General features: G+C 42.5%; 1 protein-coding gene across 1 annotated transcript; it reads right to left on the minus strand.

Annotated features, from left to right (window-relative positions):
* Nucleotides 1-768: 768 nt before the first annotated feature.
* On the minus strand, nucleotides 769-17,052 carry SPTY2D1 (SPT2 chromatin protein domain containing 1). Its single transcript, XM_041481065.1, has 6 exons — nucleotides 16,916-17,052; nucleotides 7,149-7,263; nucleotides 4,097-5,725; nucleotides 3,146-3,302; nucleotides 2,941-3,018; nucleotides 769-1,731 (listed from the first exon to the last, which is right to left on the minus strand). The coding sequence occupies exons 1-6, from the start codon at nucleotides 16,973-16,975 to the stop codon at nucleotides 1,635-1,637; spliced, it is 2,136 nt and encodes a 711-aa protein (XP_041336999.1). The 5' UTR covers nucleotides 16,976-17,052; the 3' UTR covers nucleotides 769-1,634.
* Nucleotides 17,053-25,064: the final 8,012 nt, after the last annotated feature.

Raw genomic sequence — 25,064 nt, forward strand, 5'->3', positions numbered from 1 at the left:
AATCTGTACCAGTAACTTACATCAGTATTTGCTGAGGAAGTGAAATGGCACACCATTGACAGAAAACATCTTAAAAAGGCAAAGCTGTTTTTTCTCACATTAAGAATCAGATGTTTAAACTTCAGCAGCTTCCAAGACTGTTCCTTACAGGTTGCTATCTGAACTGCTTCTTAGAACCAGCACTGTTAAGAGTAGCCCCAGTAGGAAAGGTCCTTTTGTTGTTTTTCCACAAGGTAATTTTTCCTTTTTCCCCACCCCCAACCAATGCCCAAAGCTCTTTTTCTACTTTTTGACCTATTCCTAGCATTAAAACATAATGGCCTGAAGCAGCTGAAGGCAGATGCTACCAATGGAGTCCTGGAGCTTGAGGCAAAGCTGAGCAGTGACACTGGTGAGCTTTGGAGGGCAGCTTGGGGAAATCCAAGTAGATGCAACACCAGATTTGAGCTTAAGGTCTCAGTGCAACTCCTGTCGACTTACATGAATCCTGTGCTGATTGTAAACAAATTCAGTTACTGAAACAAACAGTCTTTAAATGCATAGTTAGAAATAATGTGCAAATATGGGCATTAAGGTAAGTAACTGAACTAAGTCTCCTGCTATACATATTTATTTTGGGTTTTTGGCTTGCTGAAATCAATCACAAGTATTAACTAGTTAACATAATGTTAATACTGAAAAGCTGCAAATGCATTCTAACAGAACTTGTCTGATGTTCTTTCTTAACAGTAAAACTAATTAGATAAATGACTGCTTCACATTTTAAATAATTTAACCATCGGATGTTTAATGCAAGAAAAAACACAGTTTGTAAAGCAGCAGAAGCTGTTAAATAAATCTGAAAATTTACAGGGCAGGAGAAGAATTCCCAAGCATATGCTTGAGCCCAAAAGCACAGGTTACATACAAACACTAGAAATTTCTGTTTCCAGGGTGTGTGTTTCTCATACTGAATTAGACTGGCACTGGAATTCCAGACACAGCAAAAGCCAACATAATCTTTTGGCCATATCCATCACTGCACAGTTTGCAAATGACATGCACTTTTCTGTTTAGAAATAAAGAGGTTCAAATTATTTTTATGGGTCCTCAGTTCTAAAGATCTGCAGCACTTTATTGCCTTAAACACCTGTGGGCTGTGGCTGAATTTACACCCAAGCTACTGTTGTACAGATGACATTTTAACACTTTGAGGCTCAGGTTGGGAAACAGGGCAGGATATAGAACAATCTCTCCAAGTCTCAAGAAATATCAGGGAAGAAGAATGCTATTCCTTACTTTCAAGTGAATGCAAAATTGGTTTACTGGTACGTGGCCCACGCAGTTCCAAGTCAGTGCATAGCTAGTCAATATTTCTGCTGGCATCTTGAACTGGTTAAATCAATGGAAACATCTATTAATTTTATTCCATTTAATATGCATTAGTGCATTGATTTCTTCATAAAAAACCAACCCTGGCAAGTATTAAAAATAAATATCTTATTTAGGTCAAGCTAAAGCCTTGCTTTTCAGTACTTTAATCCCTTTAAATATTCTTTTGCCCTCTAACAAGCAAATGGAAACTGAAGTAGAATAAGAGATGTATGGAGGCAGAGGGGAGCAGAAACATGAACCAAGTCAACACCATAAGTCAGTTAACGTGTCCTCAGCTTCTTAGACTGTCTCTTGCGTTTCAGTTCTTCTTCTTCCCGTCTCAGCTCTTCCAAGTCTTCCTGAACACCGAGTCTCAAGCTGCCAAACAAGATGAAATCCTTTACACTGCTGCTCAAGACACTTGAGGCTTTACTTCTACACACCCAAAAGGCAATGCTAAAAGTACTACAGCTGATTTGAAGAATAATTTCATATCAGCTCTTCTTTAATTACAGAATGAATGCAGCTTTAAGAAATCAACTTTTTTTTTTAATCATATGATCAGAATCAAGTATTTCAAGGGAAAAATATTTAAAACTTCTGTCAAAAAATAAAGATGGTATTAAAAAATAATGAATGTAATATATAAGGTCTTTTTTCCTCCCAAAAAGCAGCTATTGAAACACATCCATTGAAAAAGTAATATTGAATTTAACTCAAGTTTCTCATCTCCACTTCCTTTATGCAACGTGTAGTTAAAAGTGAGTCAGGAATTCAACTCTACAAAATCTCACCCTAAGATGTCAACGGAGTTTTGTTACCAGCAATCACTTTAAAGTTCCATTTATTTCTCCTAACTCCTCCTAACAGACTATAGCTTTCCATGGGCTGCAGACAGTCCTCAGGAGCCAAAAAGAATAAAAACACTGACTGTAACTTCAAAGATGCAAGTTTCTAATGTTCAAGGCACCTTCTGAATAATCATATAGAAACTTCAGTAGAACCAAAGAATTTGGTGACTCCATGCATTCCAATATTTGCATTTTCTATAGAAAACCCTTATAGCTTTCACAAACACTCATTTAAAAACAAATAATCAGCTTATCTCTTAAGAATTCTGCAAGCCCAAAGGCCAAAACCAACATGAAAATATCACCTTCATAATTTAAATCAGTGACTATACAAGCTTGTCAGCATACTTTTTATACTTCTATAGAAATAGACATACACACATATAGATAAAAACAAATAAAATTTCCAGACCTCAAACTGGCAGAATATTGTAATGCTTGGGACCAAATAAAGAATATGGAATTTCAAATGAAATGTATAACTTATAAAATATTTTTTGAAGTGAATTGGTTTTGGTTCTTATTAGTTCTTAACAAGCAAGGTTTGTGATAGATAAGGACATACATGACTTAGTGTATCCACCACTGGCTGCATGAATTCCATCTTTTACTTAATTTTTCTTATAAAAAATTGTAAGGCTTGCTGTTAAAAGCAGAGTGGATATTCGCTAGCTTAGCCCTATGACTTCAGCAAACAAACTTTGCAATTTGTATCCAAGTTCAAATCCATGCATACCTCCTAGCTTCTTCTTTCTGTTGCTCTCTCCAGCTGCTCTCCATATAACGTAAGGCATAATCACTTTCATCTTTGTACCTGAAAATTAAATATCAGTTTGTAGCATATTAAAAAATAGGTAATGAATTAATATCCCTTCTTAGGAAGAATAATTACTTGCTCTACTGCTTGTTGTACAGTATCTTACAATTGTTACTTCTCTTACCTTTTCCGGTCATAGCCAAATATTTCCCGAATGTGTTTTGATATTTCTTCTTGAGGTTCCCCTTCGTCTTCAATGAAGTCATCCATTTCAGAGTCATATTCATCATCATCATCATCTTCTATTTGTCTTTTGTAACTAATAGGTGGTCTTCCAAGACCTAAATGACAGGAGAGAATAAAAACATTAACTAATAACATGCACACAATTTTAATTTAACAGTACTTCTCCTTGCTGTACTTTGGGTGTAGCCATTTTCTGGGCTTCATGGTGGAAAACGTCTGCCTCAGGTTAACCAGCATTTCTTAGAAATTCAGCAAGAGAGAATACTTCCTGAGTTGTGCTAGAGGAGATTAGCTATCAGGATCGGCAATGGCATCCTGAGGAATAGGATAGCTCAGCAGATATCTGTTCTCTGCTCATGGCTTTCCAGGCACTTATTCACTACACTCCACACTGCTTGCTCCTGATCAGAAATGAATTTTTACAACAGCTTGCCACTGATAAGACAAATCTGCCAAAACACTGAAATGTAAGACCTGTGAGTGATTTTTCATCTAGTCCTTCAAGCATCTGTTATTTAGGACACAACAAATTTTTATAGACCAAATATAAAGCCATGCTGGAAGCAAATCCTTCAGTTCTTTTCCTTCTAACAGCATTCATATACCAGTATCCATCACAGGCTGCCTAGTTTTCTTTCATGGGATACTTCACACCACCTGTATTTCAAAAACTACAAGCATAGGTAAAAATAAGTAAAATAAATTAAAAGCTGCTATGTTTAATTTTGTTTCAATTAAACTGTTCTTATCTGAGTTTCACTTGGGTTTTTTCCAATTCTTCTCCCCACTGGGAGACAGGGCGGGCATGCAAGCAGCTACACAGTACTTAGTTGCCCATTAGAGTTAAAGCACAACAGTGGAAAAAATGCTTTGTTCTACAAATGCATACCTTGTGGATGAAGAACAGGTCTATGCCCTGGAAAAGGTCTCATTCCATTCATCTGTCCATTGCTAGGTCTTGTGACGAGGTTTTTAGAAGAAATGGTTTCTGACACAACAGTACACTTGGGTTTCACAGCTGTGCCTGGGCTGCTGCCTGGTCGTGCAGATCCTGCACTTGTGCTGATGCCCGGCCTCCCTGGGCCAGTGCCCAAGCTGCTGCCTGGTCGCTTGGCTCCTGTGCTTGGACTGATTCCTGGCCTTCCTGGTCCTGTTCCCAGGCTGCTGCCTGGCCGCCCTGGTCCTATGTTTGTGCTGCTGCCCGGCCTTCCCGGTCCAGTGCCCAAGCTGCCGCCTGGTCGCTTAAGTCCCACGCCTGAGCTGCTGCCTGGTCGCCCAGGTCCCGTGCTCGAGCTGCTCATCGGCCTTCCCGGTCCCACGCCTGAGCCACCTCCCGGTCGTCCAGGTCCTGTGCTTGAGCTGCTGCCAGGCCTCCCAGGTCCCGTGCTTGAGTTGCTGCCAGGCCGCCCAGGTCCCGTGCTTGAGCTGCTGCCCGGCCGCCCAGGTCCTGAGCTTAAACCACTTCCTGGCCTTCCCGGTCCCACGCCAGAATTGCTGCTTGATCGTCCCGGTCCTGCACTTGAACCACCACCGGGATGTCCAGGTCCTCCTTTTCCTAAGCTGCTGCCAGATCGTTTTGCATTGGAGTTGATTCCATGTTGAAGAGCCACAGGTTTTCCTGGTTTTGCATGGACAGACTTTTTCAGGCTGGATTCTTTCACAGATGGCATTCTCTGAGCCCCATTGGCCGTGGGTTTTGAGGGTGGCACGTGAGAACCTGAGCCAGACTTTCTCATACCATTGACAGGTAATTTATTATGACTGCTACCAGTAGAGCTTTTTAAGGAACCATTTTGTGAGGTTTTTTCCATTTGATCAAGTCTGGAAGAAGATGACGACCGTGGGTGTTTTTCAGTCAATGCTGGTGTTTTGGATTTCTTATCAATACTACCCATAGAAAGCGATAGACTGCTTTTAGATGTGGAATGTTTATCTACGGAGCTTTTATTTTGTTTTGTGTTTACAGATGCTTTTTGAGAAGACAGTTTTTTTGAAGAACTGGATATCCCTGTAGGCTTAATCTCCTTCTCACTTTTCTTATGCATTTCTACTTTTTTGTTTTTGCGTCCCAAAAGCTCCCTCTCTCTCAATTCTTCTGCTGTTCTGGGCCTCTCTTCTACCTTTTTCACTGGTTTTATTTCCACCGGTTCATATTGTTTCTTTTCAGCAAGCCTCAAGAGCTCTGCAAAGTTCAGAGGTGCTGGTGCACTTTTGGGAGGTGCCTTTGGTTTCACTGCAGCTTTGGATGGCTTCTCTTCATACTCTTCTTGCTCATGCTCAGATTCCGTCTGACTGTATTCAAGTTGCTCAGTTTCATCTTCTGTTGCATACTCAGCCTCTGAGGCCTGAGCAACATTCTCACAAGCCCTCCTCTTTTTAGGCTTCTCTTCAACAGGAACACCATTATAGCCATAAAAATTATCCTTTGTTCGTGAGGCCATAGCTCTTGCCTTTCTGTCATGTTTCAGTTCAATACGCCTCGCCAAGAGCTGCTCTTTCTTCCTTCTTTCTTCCAGTGCTGCAAGAACACCAGGAGAAAGTTAAGCAAAAAGCACTACTTTTTATGTCAATATTTTCCAAACTAACAAACCACTTAGGACAGTAACTTAAGGATATCTGGCTAATAGCTATCCAAAATAGACAAGAAAGTGACCCCAGGTCTGCCAACACCCTCCTGTGTCAGCTGCTCCAACAAAGGCAAGCAATTGAGTGAAATGCTGCTCTAACAAAACCCACTAAGGCTTTCTGAGGGAAGCAGCTTTCCAGGATGCTATGAAAATTGTGGAGAACCTTTGTATAAGGAGGTACAGCAGTTATGGGATCTCTGTGTAGTGGATGGAGTTCCGAGTCTGAGCAAAAGAATCTTGCAACTATACAGAGCTTACAATCAAATGTAAGGGAAGTTGAGGAAGGGGAGAGTATTGGGAAGATAATAACTGGAAAGTAGCCAAAGTGTGTGTCTGTGTAGAGGGATATAAGGGACACACAGAAGCAGCTGAACCCAGATAAACAAGCAGCTGGTCATTACACAAGTGTGATAGGGCACAGGACTCTATCTCCACAGTCTGTCCTATATCTTTACTGTTCTGGCTTAGCTGTTTTCTGCATAAGTATGCTCTCTCTATCTTGTGTCTGTGACCGGCTGACAAGAGTCAGGATGAACTAGCTGGTGAATGAGACCTCTAAATACCAAATACCAGACAGACCAAGGAGTAAGGACTAAATACCAAAAAGATTCAGAAAATAAAAATTCCTAGAAAATGGATCAGGCTGCTCATATTTTGGGTCCCTATAAAGGTACCATTCCTTGTCTGTGTTATTCTATTGTCAAGGGCTGTGACAGCACAGAGTGTACCAGCATGCTCCATGTGGAATTTGTGCCTAATCTTGCTTCTGGACCTGGCAGCAGGATTAAGAAACAGTCATGACTGGCCCAGGAGAGGAAGCAATAACCTGGGCCATCCAGTCCATCAGATTTGGTTACCTTTAACAAAACATCAGAAGCAATGCAGTAATAGTTTATACCACAGACTATTTAAAGGAAGTACAAAAGTGGAGAAATCATGTCTCAGAGACTCTTTAAAATTCACTGTATTGAAACAGTAGATTAAGACAGAACAAAGGCAACTCTTTCCATTTTTCACACAGATGAATTTTTCACAGCTAAGCTAATGAAAGTTGAAATAGTTTTTTGCCCTTCACCTTAACTGCTTTCTCAATCTCCAGCCATAAATCCTAATGTAGCTGAATAATGTTTTAACCCCTTAGGAAAGCAAGTAAACATCCCCAGCCCTTACTTAGCTCTAGCTTTCTCTCAGCATCAGGTCTACACATAAATTTCTGAAACAGATGTGCAGCTGTATTTGCAAGAAATTTTAATAAGGTGACAAATAGCAAAGAATAATTTCAAGTCTCCCATAGGAGATATTTTGTACTTTTACCTTTTTTTCTCTTTTCTTCTTCTTGCCGTCTGAGAAATGCTTGCACTGCTGCAGACTCTACACCCTTGACTTTGGGAACTTTTTTGGGAGGCCCAACAGCCAAACTGTACCTTTTCTGCAAAGAACAAAGAAATATGTCAGAAGAGTTAAGAAATGTAAAAAATCAGTCTTTAAAACTGAGGAGTTGCATAACAGTCCTGTACTTGACTTAAGCACAGAGATGGTACAGAGTAAACAATGAATTCCCACTGAAACTGAGGGTTGTGCTGGATACATTTGACTCACAGTTGTACTTTTAGGCTGAGCAACCAGCCCCAAGTCCTTGGGATAAACTTGCAAGCTAGAAAGTGCCTGGTCCAAGGGAGTAGATGTGTCTTGACAATTTTTTTCTCTTCATAATCATCAGAAAAGCAAGATAACCAAAGTCCAGAACAAGATATCAGCACTAATTCCCACTGAAACTGAGGGTTGTGCTGGATACATTTGACTCACAGTTGTACTTTTAGGCTGAGCAACCAGCCCCAAGTCCTTGGGATAAACTTGCAAGCTAGAAAGTGCCTGGTCCAAGGGAGTAGATGTGTCTTGACAATTTTTTTCTCTTCATAATCATCAGAAAAGCAAGATAACCAAAGTCCAGAACAAGATACCAGCACTAAGATAAGGACATTTGTCTTGTCCATATCATTGGCCAGCAGCCAACTACTTCACCCTATAAATATTGCTATCACGATGAGCCTGATTTGAGCTCTGCCTGAACTGCAGCTTAACTGGATGCCAGGTAACCCCTGAGCAGGGATGCCTCTCAGGGTTAGACATTCCTTACCTGAAACTAAGAGAGCCTTCCTTACACAAGGTGGAAAGATTCCTTACTCATGACAGATCCTCAGTAGGTGACAGAGGATGTTGCATTAGTATTATGAAACATTACTAATTCATCCACCCCATATTATTACAAACACTGTATGCATAATTCCATTAGATTTATACCATTGACCAAGCCTGAGACTAAGAATGGATCCAGCCACTCCAAACTGAGTTTAGAAAGCAAGGAGTCCACTCAGAACTTTGTGTCTCAACAGGACTGTGCTTCTTGCTCTTTGCATTGCCAGTCCCTGAGAATTATTCTAAATGAGCTCATAAATTAATGAGCTCATTAATTTAATTAATCATTAATTTTTTTGTATGTTTCTTCCATTAACTAAATAATGAAATGAATCTTGCATAAACTTATTAAACCTTGTCAACCCCTGTTGAACTTTGTTAAATTCCAGTGAATTGTCAAATCATTATTTTATCTCAAAACACATTGCTGCCTATCTTTTGAGTGCAATACATTCACATGGAACCACCCACAATATGTGGATACATCCACAAACGGGCTCACTCAGCTTTTGGAATGAATGAACAGGAAACCACAAGACAGGTAGGGAAACAAAATGAGTGAAATGAACTGGACTAATAAGGAATGCAATGGCTGCATTAGTAACGGAATAAAAGGAATTCAGTTCAGCCTTAGTCTTTGACCAAGAGGAACCAAAAGCAAACTACAGCCCGAGCTGCCAGAGTCAATTAAATTCCAGACTGCAGGTTTACAGCTCCATTTTTAGCTTGCTTGTAGACACTCATTTCAGTTTCAGGTTACCGAATTCAGCAAAAATAGATAAATCAACTCAAAAAATTGAATTACTCCAAAAGCTGAAATGGACTTTACCAAAATAATAAATAGGCTCACGTAAAACCAACAATACTGATTTTAGTTCCTGCTGGCAGTGACCTTAAACACAATACTGCCGTACATCAAGGAGTTAGTGACCCACACACCAGCTGACCTGAAACTCTACTTATCACCTGAGATCAGTGTGACCTCAGCACTGACTGTGAGAGAATACACAGCCCCCACCTGGCACCTGGGAATTACAGCACTTGCACGTGGTGTAATTTGCCAGGAGAGGAGAAGGCTCCAGGCAGATCTTGTTGCAGCCTTTCAGTACTGAAAGGGAGCTTATAAGAAAGATGGGGACAGTTTTTAGCAGAGACAGCAGCAATAGGACAGGGGATATTGGTTTTAAACTAAAAGAGGATAGATTCTGACTAGAAGTTTGAGGGGAACAGTGAAACACTGGCTCAGATTGCCAGGAGAGGCTGTAGACCCCTCAACCCTGGAAACATTCAAGGTCAGGTTGGAAAGGGCTCTGGGTGACCTGATCTCTTTAAAGATGTCCCTGCCCATTGCAGGGGAGTTGAACTAGATCACCATTAATGGTTCCTAGTCTATGATTCTATATCTCGCTATATCCTGAGGTGAAGCTGCATGTTTTCATGTAACATCCTTTTCCTTGGCAGAGGAAATAATTGTGCTATTAACTTCCCAGGACATCCTGCAAAAGCTCTAAAGACTACAACACTGATTACATGCACCACAGCCAGGATTTGCACAGCTGGCCATGCTTAAAAGTATGTCCAGAGCTCTTCAACCTGGGGTTCTGGCAACTGAACAGATGTAAAGTTATCTATGCTACCCCCTTTTTGGCTTCTCTTATACCCAATAAAAGTTACTTAAATCAGTGTTAAGTGCCCAAGTGCCTCTTACTGGGTTCTATAACAACCACTTGCACTAGTGTGCTGTTCAGACACTGCCTTTCACAAATGTACCAGGTTGTGCCTGAAATGGGAAAAAAAGAAATTTTTTTAACTTCTTCCCACAAACAAAATACAGAAGAAAAAAACAAAGCAATGAGAGAGACAGTTGTAAAGATAAATACAATAGAAGGCAGTTGAACCCAGAAGCAGAAGGAAAGCAGAATATATTTAGGAATAAAAGAAACTCTAATCCAAAACTGAGGTTTGAGAGGGCGGGGCTTTTTGCTTATTTCAAAAGTAAGCCAACAGACTAAAATCTGAACCAGGATCTCCCCCATGAGACATTAACATTCTCACCAAATGAAAGAGATGTGAAAAAAGACCCAAATAAAAAAAAGTATCACTAAAGAGCCACACAAGTCAGCATTTCTATAAATACCTTTCTGTCCTCATAAAGCTTTATGAAACTTAACTAAAATAATCAAAACAAAATATCTGGTAAGGAAACCTACATCCAAATGTTTTAGAAGCAATAATCAGAAGGCTGGCAGCCTAACTCCCTATAAACATCAATATCACACAATGGAAGCCTTCATTCTCATTTCTGATTCATTGATCAGCAGCACATGAATAATCTTGGATTACTTTAATTACTAACATGCAAACCCATAAATTAGCTTGAATGTATATGCACTAAGAAGCAAGGTTTGGAGGCTCATTTCTAAGCTGCATCCAAAACTGGCTCCAAGAAGGGCAGCTACGATACCAGCCACTTGTAGTCTTCTCAAGCAGTTTCTGAAATGACCAGAGCACAATTACTAAGGTGCACCATCCACATACATTGCATATTAAAACCTGCCATCTCACCTCATCACATGAAATACCTGCTACAGCCAAGCTCATTTACTGAGCTTCACCTCTCTGCAAGGAAGTTTACCACAACCGGAGAATCGATTTCCCTGTTTGCACCAAAAGTGTTCCAGGACTTGACTGCTCAGGAAACCTGAAGTGCCATGCAGCACTGCCTCTCAGCTTTTGCTCAAATGTGGCCCATGGCTCTGTGTCCCAAAGAAATCTGGTTTACTCCATTTGAACTGGAACAGACAGAGAGGCAAAGCAATCCATACATTATCAGTCGAAATCCTGTCAGAAACTGGAGGAAGCAAATTAGTACCTCAGAAATTATTTGTAGTACTTTGTAGTATACTCATCTTAATATAATGATGTCTCTGTAAATTATCTTACAAAGTTAAACACATCATGTTTTGCCATTGGTAACCCAATTTGGCAAAGCTTCATTTAATTATTCCATTTCAACTGTGCCCTCAGTTTTGAAAATTCTGTTTTAAAAACTGTGTAGTTCTCAAGCACCTTTTCCAGCCTAAATGATTTTGTGCCTAAGGAGCACCTTTGGAAACTGCTAAAGGGCAGACAAATGTAGATTGATCTATTCTGTCAGGAAATCTTATAAAGAATTAAAGTAATGGGGAAGCAGTTTTCAGGCTTTGTTTTGCTGCACTGTGACCAACAGCCCTATCCAGGAGCAGGATTGTAAAGTAGCTGGACAGACAAGCTCGTTTCTGACTGTTGTTAACATAACAAATCATGCAAAATTTAAATTAAAATTTCCAATCAGTAGCATTTCTTAATATTGACTAACAACAGAAAATACAGCAAAACAATTCATAAATGAATATCCATTTTCTGTACTATTGCTGATACAAGTCTTGCTCACTTTCATTCAGTAACAGCATAAAATAACCTGCTGAACTGTAGCCTTTCTAAAAGCACTGAACCATACACTCATTCTGCAAACACTAATAAAGTGTTTTATGTGCAGTGCAAATGAATATGCATCAGACTGCAGGTAAAGCAGGCCAAATAAGCCAGCACACGTCACTATACCATCCAAACAGCAGCTGCACTACTGAGGCTTTCAATAAATATTGCTAAGTTGGTTAAATCAACAGAGGAATAGAAATGTTTAGCCTTTAGGAAAGAGCAGGTCATGCTGTTCCCAGAACACTGCACTCTTCGATCTGTAAACAGTGACTATTTGCTCTGAAGTCACTGACTTCCTTCAAAATGTGGCACATGATCCTGACAGAGTTGTAGCTACTTTGATGTCAGCATTCAAGAACCAAATCTTGGACTACAAAACAGAATTTATAAAATGATTGCATACTTTCTGGCTCCCAAATGAAGCCCCAAGGGGCCTAGACCAAACACCAGTACCAGCCAGAAGTAGCAGTAGTAGTATTGCCTTTAACAATGGTCAATATTTACACAGTTGGCAATGCAAGATGAATGCAAGTGATCAATTCTGCCAAACCCAATTCTCAAGCAGAGCACCTGAGCAGCTCAGTTACTAAAATGGGCTTGCAGATGCCGTGCAAAGACAATTCCACTTGCGTTATCCACTGCAGGCGACTTGCAGGGGCTCTCACAGACTGAGGAGATTTTTATTTGCTTGTTTTTCACTAGCATGTTACAACACTTTGCCTGTTCTTCACAGATCATTTCTTCCTTACCATTTGTTGTTCTTCCCTATCATTTGCCAAGACATGTAACCTTCTCCAATGGGAAGTCCCCGTTTCCCCCCAAATATTCTTCAGGGTTGTCTTAAGTTGCAATGCAAGATGTAACCAGAACTAAGTACTCTATCACCATCTGTTGCAACCGGGTGGGGCAATGTTCTTTATCTCTTCCACCACCCATCTTCCATCAGAGAGATATCTGCTGTCAATGGGCCATTGAGTCCCACCCGTGATTGATAAAATTACATCATCTCATTGTGAGATGCTCTGCCCATGGGGAGGAACCAAGCATTCCTACCTGGATAAAAATCTGAGAATTGGTACACCAGGGGAGCCTTTTTCCACTAAATTCCCAAAGGAAGACCAGGCCCATCTACACCACCACTGGACCTTCAAAGAAAAACTACATCCTTCTGTAGGATCATTGCTTCAACAGAACCACACCTGTCACTGCAGGAGGACTGCAGCCACCATTTATTCAGACTGCTACCAACACCCTGACCCACAGGGTGTCAGGTTGTATTCTGACTCTGTCAGTGTTTTTTTTGTATTACTGCATTTTTATTTTAATTTTCCTAGTAAATAATTGTTATTCCTATTCCCATATCTTGGCCTAAGAGCCCCTTAATTTCAAAATTATAATAATTCAGAGGGAGGGGATTTACATTTTCCATTTCAAGAAAGGCTGCTGCCTTCCTCAGCAGACACCTGTCTTTTTAAAACCAAGACAAGGGTATAATTTTCTGAGAACATCAAGAATGGTTCATCCACCACACACATCCTTGTTTGTGTCAATGCCAGTCCCTCAAAAGACAGCTTTCCACATTGTAAGTGGCCATTTGTGTTTGCTGCCCAGGGGCCTCTGCCCTTCATCCTGAACTGGTATTTCCAAAGCTTCTGCAGCTGACTCTGCAGTGAGACTGTCTTAGAACACACACACACACACACACACACACACACACACACACGGTGATTTCGCAATTGCTGTTTTCAATTTCTGGTTGTGACAAAGTAAATAGTTTAAATGTGCTTCATTTCAGGTCCTAACAACTCCTACCAGGAGAAAGATAAAATGCTCAGCTTATCCGCTCACACTGTTCTCCTCTCCCAAAACCAATCCAACAGGTTCATACATTTTATTCCTAAAAAAGCAAAAATTATTTTCTTCCAATTTTGCAACTGCTGCCACAACACCCAAGCAGAACCCTTAGCTGGAAAAAAAAAAAAAGCAAGCAGATTTCTTCTATGAGAAGTCAATTCACAGAGGCGAAAAAAAAAACAAACAAACAAACAAAAAAAAACCCAACTTCATGTTTTCCTTTCTGTAGTGGTATTGTGGTCCCCATTTTCATCTTCTTTTGCCAAAAAAAAAAAAAAAAATAGAGACCAGGAATAGGAAAAGCTGGAAATTTTACTAGTCAGCATTTAAACCTCAACAGTGTGGAACTTTACTATCAGGTCAGTCAAGTTGAGAGCAAAAGCCCTCCCCAGCCCTGCCAACAATTCACATTGTGTATCTTGCAGTTCCCTCCTGTGGAGGCTGATGCAATCCAAATAATTTTAGCCCAGTTTTGAGGCCAATTTTAAACACACAATAAATGCACACACATCAATCGATGGGAGTCTGCTCCTACAGCAGCAATCTGCACTTGACAGCCATTCCCATTATTTCTCATGCTGGGCTTCTCTTGCCTGCGGGCAAACGCTCGATAATTTGTAGATTAGAATTCGACGGGCAGGCTCCGTCACTCAAGGTCCTCCGAACAAACTCCGGGATTCTGTTAGTGTTTCACTTCACAAATACTGAATTCCTCCTGGCTACTTGTATCTGTCAGCTTCGCTGGAGGTGGCTTTGTGTCAGTCCAACTTACAGTGAGACCTCTCAAGTGCTGACGTGGATGAAGAGTTCTTTCAGTTTTGCATCACCTCTTTGTGGTTTAAATTATATCGCATTTCTGTAAATTCTGTACACCAAAGTTTCACCCTCAGTTAAAAGGAATCGGGAGCAATATGAGATGCTTATACTGTCATTAATAACTTATTAGAAACTAAGGTGAAATAAAATAATGACTTGGTTCCAACTGTCCTCAGGGTTTTCTTTTTTTAAGCTGCAATGAAATTTCATATTTTAAAGAATAGCTACAATAAAAATATCTGAAAGTGCTTCGTCATGTCATGTGAAACACGTGGCATAACACAGTATACCAATTTCACCAAAAAGAGTGACACCTCTCTAAAGTCAACATTAAATCTCCTAACTGTTATCATGTCTAGTCAAAGCAAGACCATACTGAAAATCTGATGAACTGCTAACATGAACACAGGTAACAAAATACAGCAACGAAACTCCTGTGGAATATTAGATAAACCCCAGGGCTCTACTCAGCAACTGCTGTGAAGATGATTAGCACCACATCATTAATAGCTTAGGCAGTAGTTCATATATGCAGTGTCTTATTTAGAAACAAAACCTCATGCAACTAACAAGGGCACCAAAAGGCTGATTTCAGCAATGTTCCTTTTGAATCCGGATTTCCATAGGGAGATGAACAAGCAGATTCGTTTTTACAGGGACATGATGTAATATCAGCTTTATCCAGGCCTCTCTTTTACAATACAAGGCCACATTATTTCTTAGAGTTTTTATGTAGTTTCCACTTTGAACTAAACAGGACCTGTTATAGTATGTATATATATTTATATACACTTTGAACGTACACTACTTGTTCATGTCACTGGTTTTCATTACAAAGGGCATGGAACATTTAGTTAGGTGCACTGTAAAGTTTAAAACAAACTTCTCAGAGAGAAATTCAGAGGATATGCTTGTTAATGCAGGAACTAACATTTCTGGAAACCTGGTAATTTTATATACCAGTAAATGTGTAATTAGTCTATATAGTGTTTTTAATAAAAGTATTTAAAAATAATTATATTCTCCTTATATAAACACATTTAATATACTAGCTTTAACACAGTGGAGCTGTTTAGATGTCCAGTGATTGCAAAGTCTCCATGGGCTCTCTTTTAAAGCCCAGCAGCTGCAAATAGCTTCAAGCAGTGCCAAGTGCAGCTCTGCTTTTGCTCAGACCGGGGCCAACTTCAGAGTTAAAAGCTGCAACACTAATGTGTTAAACCAAACTGTTTCAACTATGGATTCAATTGCACTCTCACTCCATGAGTCAATCACGAATTAGCAAATCCTAACTGCTGCCTTTACTAAAAAGAGTAGCTAAACCCTCATTCATTGCACAAGAAGTGAGATCCCCTCCCTCCACCATCACAGCCACAATGGAGATTATGGCAGATATTTTATCAATTCATCATCACAGATTAAAACTTGTGACAAAAAAAAGTAGTGGTCACACAGTAAAGCTGCATGGGGAAACTGAGAACGTAAAGAGAAGCTTTAAATATCTAAAATAATCATTATCATAACCCAGTGACAACTTAGTGAAACAGCTTAAGACCAACCAAATGGGCATTTAAATATCCTAAAGTATTTCTGTATTTGTTATTTTATTATTCATGTTATGAACCAGATTCCTATGTAGGGTCAGCGACAAATTAAACATGCCTAAATATAAAAAAAGTTGATTTTAAACCCACAATGGAATCTGATTAATTTCACATCCACCATATGGTTGGTACATATTATCAACCGGTCACGCTATTAGTGAGCATTACCGAAGTTTTACTAATGATACAGAGATACTGAGATATTCACTAGTTCTGACACCACCAAAATGAACACACTGTACAGTTGAGAGTATTTTTTGTTCTGATTTTCCCACAGCTTTTGCTAAAAACAACTACCCCTCCTTTACACTGGGTTTAAGCAAACTAATCACAGAAACAGAACTCTGGCAACTCTGTTGAAGAGCAAACATCGTCTCCCTAGCTGGTGGCTACTAAGGAGAAAATATTTTTTATATTCACGCATGACTTTGGGTCCTCCCAGAGGAATGAAACCCAGGAGATGAATGTATGAAAAGGCCACGTGCCCTTCCTCCTGCCAGACTTCATCCAGGCAAGTCAGTGGGTTCTTGCACACGGCATCCACATGTTACTGATAGCCTGAACTAAAACACAAGCTGCGAAGTGCAGCCCTCAGAACAATGTTAATAACATAGCAAAAGCCTTCCGCCAGCCCTCCCCACAGCGCTGTTACACCTTAGTCCTTCGCGGCGCACACCGAGACCCCAGACAACGCAGCCCATTCACCCAAAACTTGTCACTTTGTCTCCGACTCGCACTTGAGACGTGGCAGACTCGCGTTTTCAGAGCGAACAAAAGGACTTGGCCGGCTTTTGGGCACTGCCCTCCCCCGCCCCACGGCTCCGCTCCCGGGAGGGATGTCGGCACTGGCAGGCCAGGAGGGCAAGCCGCGGCCGCCCGCTCCCAGCCCGGGGGTGCCGGCACCTGTTGACAGAAGGGGCCCCGCTCGCCCCCTCCCCGCACACAGACACTTTTCCAGCCCCCAGGAGCGAGCAGCCCCGGCCGGCGAGGCGAAAGGCCCGGCAGAGACAGCGGCGGGCGCTACCCGGGCAGGGGCCGAGGCCGGAGGGGCTCCCGCGGCCGCGGGGCCCTCCCCGGGCCCGACCGCCGCCGCGCCCCGGCCCCGCGCCCCCCGGCAGCCCCCGAGCTCACCGGCACCGCGTTCAGCCCCTGCTGCTCCGAGGCCATCACGAGAATGTTGTGGAAATCCATGGCCAGGCCGGAACACGGGGGGCTGCGGCAGCCGCCCCGCTCGCACTGCCCGCCGCCCCCCGCCCGCTCGGCCTCGCTCGCTTCCGCCCGCTGCCGCCTACCCTTTATATAAGCTCGCCTGGCGCCGGCGTCACTTCCCCTGTGGCGGAGCCTCGCCACGGGAAACGGGGCTGGACGAGGGGAGGGAACGGCGAGATGCGTCTCGGGAGCCCCGCAGGACAGCAGGGCTCGGAGCGGCGGCGGGGGTGGTCTTATGAGACCCCCGGGGCAGCCCCCGCCCGGCCCCGCCCGGCGCTTCTCGCCGCCCCCCGCTCACAGCTGGCGCCGGTGCCGGGATTGTCCCTCCGCCCGCCTCGGCTGCGCCCCTGAACGCCTTAGAGAGAGGCTGAGTGACGGGACAAGGAGTGATGCCTTCAAACTGACAGGCAGTAGGCTTAGGTTAGGTGTCGCGAAGAAGTTCTTTACTGAAAGGGTGGTGAGGCACCGGGACCGCTTGCCCAGAGAAGTTGTGGGTTCCCCATCCCGGGAAGTGGTCAAGGAGTGGTTGGATGGGGTTTGACACAACCTGGTCGAGTGAAAGGTGTCCCTGCCCACTACAGCCCCAACCTCGGCATGGGGATGTGTCAATAAAACATCAAAAATTTGTATTTTCTTCTTTTTTTTCCAATAGCAACTCTTCATTTTTCAGTGACAGAATTGTGGTGGTTTGAAAGGAAAAAGCCTTTGGGGGCAATGACCAGTAGCTCCAAGCACACCCTGACACCTGCCCCCGTCCCTCCTGCATTCCCAGCTGCCAGCTCGTCCCTGAGTGGACATCAGCTAGGCAGAAATCCTGTAACAAAGGAGGAATATGGATTAAGTTTCCTCAGCAATCTTTCTTGGCTTGTCGAGGCTTCAGAGTTGGTGCTTGGTTTGTAGGGGTGTCACAGTTGCTTCAGCAGTGCTCTCCCAACTGCAGGAATACTGCTGGATAAACAGGACTCCCAGGAGCAATACTGACCAGCAGAGTGGCCAAACAAAATGCTCTGTGTGTGTGTATGTTTAAATATTTTTCTAAGTCTGACAAACCAGAAAATTGTGCCAGAACACCGGCTGAATGAAGATTTCCCTTGCATTGGTTACCAGGTCATTTCCTGGATCTGTTATCTGAGATCCATCTGACAAAAATTCCTCTACTCCACACTGCTTCTCCTAGAAATGTGGGCACTGAAAGAAAGCTTTTTTCCTTCATTTAAACCTTCTTTAGCATAAATTGTTTAACACTGCTTGACAACTGGACAACTTTTCACTCTCAGTTCCTCCAGTTCCTTCCTGCCTTTTCCAGTTTCCCTTTGCCTCTCCAGTGCCCTCACTTTTTTGTTGTATCTGATATTCCCTTCTGGGCATAGCTGTAAGTCACATTGTAAGCCTGGTGTAAAGATGCCCAGTGAGGCCTTAGCTGATGGCAGGGACAGAGCAATTTATCTGAGCCAGGCACTGCACCAGTTAATTTGCAGGGCCTTTGTAGTTCTTGAGCACAGGAGATCCAAGTTGTTCCTTTAATGCTTGCTCTGGTGTCTCTGCATGGCGTCAGACTGTGCAGGGTGGAGAGTCCTCCTGACCTACCACTGCTTTTTCTTGGGACAGTCCTGATTCAACCCCTTATCCTGTAAGAACTTAATCCCTCTCACTTTTCCCCTTTTTATTCTCATCTCCATTTGCTGACTTTTTACTTCTGACTCAGACCTGATCACCTCTTCTGGTTCCTGCCCTCTTTGTATTATGTTTTTCTTACTTTAAGACTTCCTAGTGTGGCTCTCTTCACAGGAAGTTAGTGCTTCATCAATTTTCCTCACATTTTTGTCATTGTGTTTCCTTCTGTGCTACTGTCTATAAAGTTGCGATGCTATTTTCTGGCAGTCTTATCTGCTACCTCATCACTGCTGTGGTGCTTTCATCAGAATTTCCCTGCTCCAGCTTGAATTTCTGGTATCTCCACTGTGCCCTTCCTTGAGAGGCTTTCAGTATGACTCAGGTTCCTGTATGACAGCAGTACTGACAGAGCAATGATTGCTCTTTGACTTTTGTGCGTGCTCTCTTTGGTCCACGTTAGAGTTGGCAGGAACATTTGGCTAAATGCAGACTTCATTCTGCTGACCGCGATCCTCAAGATGAGTGGAGGAAAAAATCTCTCCCTGCATTACAAGAGGAGTTACAGGCAGGCCAGGGAATGGCACTGCAGCTGCAGTCTGTTGCATGTCACTCTTTGGAAACCCCTAACCACAGCTGTTGGCTTTTCCTGTAAATGTCAATACTGTGACATCACATCCCTCAGCAGAGGGGATTTACCTCCGTGTTTCTCCAGTGGGAGGGTAATGTGTGCTGTGTGCATTTTATGGGGCAGTAGCAAGCCATGCTGAGCTGTGCTGGGATTCCCAGACTGCTTCCGTGGCATTTAAACGCAGCTCTAGCACAAGTTACACGTCAGCACAGTGCCTTGATGTGGCCCAGCCTCTTCTTCTGGCAGACATCCTGCAACAAATGGGAACCTCCGTGCTGTGTGTGCCTGCAACTCTGTCCTCCCTGTGCCTTCACTCGCTTCCCAAATTATCTTCACTCTTCACAATCTCTGCACACGTTTACAGTGTGATGAACTGATCTAGGCTTGCTTGATGACTAGGCTTGCCAGGACTCCTAAGCCCAACTAGTTTGTTAGCAGCAAGGGAAGAAACAACTTTGTGCCTTTAAGCAAACTGATGTTTCTATAAAATACAAATCAGGATAGAAAACGCTTCTTCCATTTTTTGTAACTCTCTGTTCTGTCTGATTCTGTGCAGGTTTGACATCACCCTAGCTTTGAAAGAATTGCAAAAGTCTGAGAATTTAAGCCTACATCTTCCAGAAAACCAAGACAACGCCTCTCAGATCTCCCATCTCTCCTTTCAAGCCTCTGATTGGTGCTGCTGAAAAAGTTCAGACAGATTTTTTCTTTTTGTGTGTACATTTTTTAAGCAAGAACTTGGATAAGTTTTATTTTTCTTAAATGCCTTCACTTTTGGATATTACTTGTGACTAGAACTGTTTACAAAAGAGTTAGACAATAAAAGACCATATTCCACCATAAAGTGTCTAGAAGTTTTTAATCAGCTGTGCTCAACAATAGCTCAGCCCCAGCCATGCACACTTCAGGCATGTGACTAATCCTATTAACTTGAATTGAAATGTATTAAAGTGTTTAAAGGATTAGAATCTTAATTACAGTCCATCTACAGAGGTCAAATATCAAAGGCTGTTCAGAGCCTGAGTTTTAGCATTTTCTGAATGAGTGAATGAGTAATATTTGTGTGAGGTCTCCTTTCCCCTTTTCACACAGCATTCTTTCTGCTGTAGAGTTAAATGGGTGTTCCAATATGGCATTTATTAACTAGGCTGAATCATCCTGATGTCCAACAGTCAGGTCTCCAGATTATCAGCTGGTTAGACATTAGCAGGGCTGCCATATATGCTCTAAAGAAGTTTAGGACTTGGAGAACATGGATTTGAACAAATCAAGTTTGCATAGCGTAGTGCAAGCCTACTTTATGGCTGCTTCTGATTTGAATTATTAATCACTAAGACTTTTTTTCCTTATGATATATTAAACAGAAATGGAAAGGAAGAGCCTTGGGATGATAATTAGCTGGTCTTGACAGTGTATAACTTAGACATCTAACTTAGATGTATAAATTATGGTCTTTGGCTCCAAACAGGAATATCAGAAAAACAGGGACAGAAATTGCCTTCTTCCTCCCACCCAAAAAGCAGGATCAATTGCATTAGGTAATTTCTGACAGACACTTGTTCAATTTGCATTTGAAACCCAGAAAGCAAGGCTGGCATTCCCTATATTATTCTCTCATTCTTTTTTCATCTACACCTTGAGAAAGCAGTTTGTTACATCTAACCCAGATCTCTGTTGCCCACTGAGCCTTTACAGCTGATGAGAAGACTTTATTGTCCTCTCCCTTAGACATAAGCACACATATTTGGGGCCCTCCTACTGTGTGTCCCCTTTCTCTGGGATAAACCACTCCAATTCCTCCAATGCTTCCTCATAAAACCTCTAACTCTCTATCTCAAGCAGAATACAATACCCCGGCTGAAGGTTTTCTAGCCCCAAGCATGACAGTAGAATGGCTTCATTTGCCTGGCAAACAACATTCCTTTTTATGTAGCTCCCAGTGCTATTTGCCCTTTTTGTGGTGGCATGGCTGGTTCCTGTTGGGTTTGTGATCCCTGCTAACCACCATGACAGGTTATACAGTGATGCTATCAGACCAGTAAGTCCACAGCCTGCATTTCTGATGTTGGTAGTTCTGCAGAGAGTGAAAGCACATCCTTTGAATTACTTCCTTTCCCCCTTTTGTAATTTGCCAAGTGTGATGAGATCCTAGCCCTGTCCTCTAACACTTCCTGCCCCTCCCAGCCAGTGGGGCTGGCAAGAACATTGTTTGCTCTGCCATTTAATTATTTAATAAAAATATCAGATTTGTGCTACTCCTGCAGAATTCTGCTCGCTGTGTCCAGCCAAGTTAGCAACATAGTAATTTTAAATATTTCAGTCCAGTTTACAGCCAATTCTGTACTCATCCATTTGTGTTTTTCTGGACTTGCTTGTGAGATGGATGGCCATGTGAGAGAGTGTTAGGAGTCCTTCTAAAACCAAGAGCTGGAAATGAGCCTGCTTGACGTAATTTATTCTAGGCAAAGTAAACCTAGAAATTTCTTTTCTAGGTACTTAAATATATCAGTGGAGGCAGAGGTTTAACTCCAGCACCTCATTATTTAATGACTCAGCAGGTCACAAAACACGTACAGCTTCATAACACAGGAATGCAAGCAAGAGAGAACTTGAATTCCTGTGCATGTGATCAAAAATTGTTTTCATCTAAAATATATTTATTTCAAATCCAGAACAATCACAAAATATCACTTTTACATTGCTGTGCACTGGGGACAGAAACAAACTGTCAACAAACTTCCCTAGTAATGAAAAGTGATTTCAAGTAACTTTCTTGGGTTCTTCTACGACAATTTTCAGCTTCATGCTTTAAACAAAGGCAATGAAACTTTTTAGTCCAGGGATAAGTGTGAACAAACAGGTTGCACCCCACCAAGCAGTTACCTGCGTCACACTGTGACTGCCTGTGAGCACTCAGCATACCCCAAGGATAAACTGTGTCATGAGAGTGAAGAAACGGGCCCTGTGGACCACCCATCAAATCAGGACTCTACTGATGAAAATACTCACTTCTTCATCATCAAAAAATCCGCACATGAACAAAAAAAAAAAAAGTAGATCTGGCAGAAAGTGAGGATTGTGATACTTAATAACACCAGCTGGTGAAATAGCTGTATTTGCAAAGTATTCTCCCAATCAGAGAAGAAAGAAGATTAAGAAAGGGTAAAAAAACCAAACTAAAGCTACCACCACCACCACCAAAACCCCCCAAAACAACAAAACAAAACAAAACAAACAAAAACCCCCAAACCCCAAACCAAACAACAACAACAACAGCAACAAAACAACAACAACAACAAAAAAAAACTCAAAAAAAACCCTCACAATAACAAAAAAGCCAAAATCCCAAACCAATTAATTGCTTAACTTATTCAATATTTAAGTTAACAAAGGTATCTTTAAAGTGCCTGTTGTCAAAAATCCCAAAAGATAAGTGTATGGGAAATAGACAAAAATAACCCCTCTGTAATATGTATTCATGATGTTCTATGAGAATTAACTCCTTTCCAAAGATTCTAAAAAGAAGGCAATGGAAAAAAAAGTCACCATTGCAGAAAAGTGGAAAACACAGTATTTAAACACTGAACAGCAGGCATGTGCCCAGATATGACAGAGTTAATAAGAAAGCAAACAACACATGTAAGAGACTGCAGAGCAGCAAGGGCTTTCCTCTGTGACAGGATGAGGCTGATTTTGGATTACAGGAGAAACATGAGACATCGGGAAGAGCATCCCAGATGCAAACAGGACTGAGAGACAGCGGCCTCAGTTCCGAAGCCGTTTCCAACAGGTGCATCCTTCAGTGCGGGCAAGCGCTCTGCCCTGGAAACGGCACTGAACCCATCCCCTGTGTGCACTGCCTCCGAGCTCCCAGCTCAGGGACCAGCTGGAGCGGAATCTCTGAGAAATGGGTATCGCAGGAGCACGGAAAGCCACAGCCAGCGCTGCTGAGTGTCACCTATCCAGACACAGCCATGCGTATAGGCTGGCTGTGCAGCTGCTTCGGCAAGGTGTCCCCCTCTGTCCCCATCTCACGCGGCAGCCAGCATTGCCATAAGGACGCACTGCCGGCTGCTGAGCCACACGCCAGCTCAAAGAACCGGCAGAGGAATAAATCGGAGATTAGGACTGAAACCAAGGCTGGAAGTGACGCAGCTGCAGCGGGGAAGCGAAGGCTCCGTCCCGCGGGAGCCGCGGCTGGGCAGGGGCGGGTCGGCTCCGGCCCCTCCCCGGCGCTCCCGGCCGCGCTGGGGACAGCAGGTGGCGGTCGCGTCCTTGGTGCGGCGGCAGCCGGAGCCCGAACCGCGCGGGGATGCTGCACAAAGGCGTGCTCACAGCAGCATCTGTGAGCCTCTGCTGGTGCCAGCCGTGGCTGTTCACGGTGGCCGCTTCTCAGCCACTTCCGAACAGCGCTGAAAGGCTCCGCAGAGCCCTCCCCCGCAGCCTTCCAGGAGGAGAGCTTCCCACAGAACGCTGCTGAGAGACAAGTAAACAACAAAAGGAGCATCTCAAAGGTTTATCTATTTTATTCGAAGCTCTTCATAATCATACATGCCTGCAAAGCTGAGAAATGTGTTTGCCACATGCAGTTGCAGATGGTTGTGGCACGTGAAGCAGATCAAATGGATGGCACATTTTCTCATATTGCTTGGAAGCCAAAATATCTTATTTTCAAATACACAGAGAATTATTTGGATTTATTTCCCAAATGAGAGCCTGATTTAAGGATCTACTTCATTTTTGGGGAAGGGCTATGTCATTTCTGAAAGTTAGGCTCCTAGACATTTTTACAGATCTCTACTATATTACACATGTAAATAAAAATATAGAAAGCTGCCAAATGAAAGCAACCTAAAATGAGGTGTTTCTTAAAATTGTGTTAACCTACTTATTGCACCTCTTCATCTCATCCTCTCCCTGCCTTGAAGAAACTCATGCCCTCATCACCAAATGCCCCCACTTTCCAAGACTGACAAATCTGATCTCCTTCATGTAAGTGAATGAACTCCAGAATAAAGGGCACAAAAACCCCTGCACCTCCACTGGAAATCAGTGTTATCCTGAATGTTTTCTTTAGTCATATTCGTCAACAGCAGATAGAAGGGGAAGTTTATTTTATTTTAATGTGATTTCACAACTAACTTTCTCTCATAAATAGTTTCCACTCCTTTCACATGTATGAGAATGGAGATGATTGTGGCCGTGTAGCCCCTATGGTGCAAGTCAGAAACAGAAAGACGTGCACTCTGGAAAGGAGATATGATCAAATGAAATTAAATTGAAAATAACTCAAAAAACCCAGAAAATTGGGACATTTAGTGACTACAAGAAAATGGACTGGGATTACATGAGGTGCAGTGCAAAGGACTAAAACACACCAAAACTAAGCTCACAGATGCTGCAAAAGCAGGGGGAAAATCAAGGAGGAAAACATAACTTTGAGGGATAGATATGAGAGATATGGCGTGGATACTGAAAAAAGAAAAATTAAGAAATCGTGGCCATGAAGTGCTGGGACATGGACCGAAGCTTGCTCAAAGTGACCCCCATTGAAATCATAAGATTTCATTTCCCTTCCCAAAAGGAAATGAAATTTCCTTTTCATTTCCTTAATTTGCCAAGGCAGTCCCATCACAGGCAGTGCCTTCAGTTACTGTGTCCAGCTCCTGAACTTGGCACACCGACCTGCATACTGATAACAGGGTCCACCAACTCTCCCAAACCAGTCGAGTTAATGAATCAGGGCCAGGAGGCACCCAGGAGTAGCAGGATAACAAGGGCACCAGTGACAAGGCTTGACACAAAGCTCCATGGTCCACTCAGGAGATG

Source organism: Pyrgilauda ruficollis, unplaced genomic scaffold (genome assembly GCF_017590135.1).
Source record: "Pyrgilauda ruficollis isolate IOZ18807 unplaced genomic scaffold, ASM1759013v1 scaffold55, whole genome shotgun sequence".
Taxonomy (NCBI): Eukaryota; Metazoa; Chordata; class Aves; order Passeriformes; family Passeridae; genus Pyrgilauda; species Pyrgilauda ruficollis.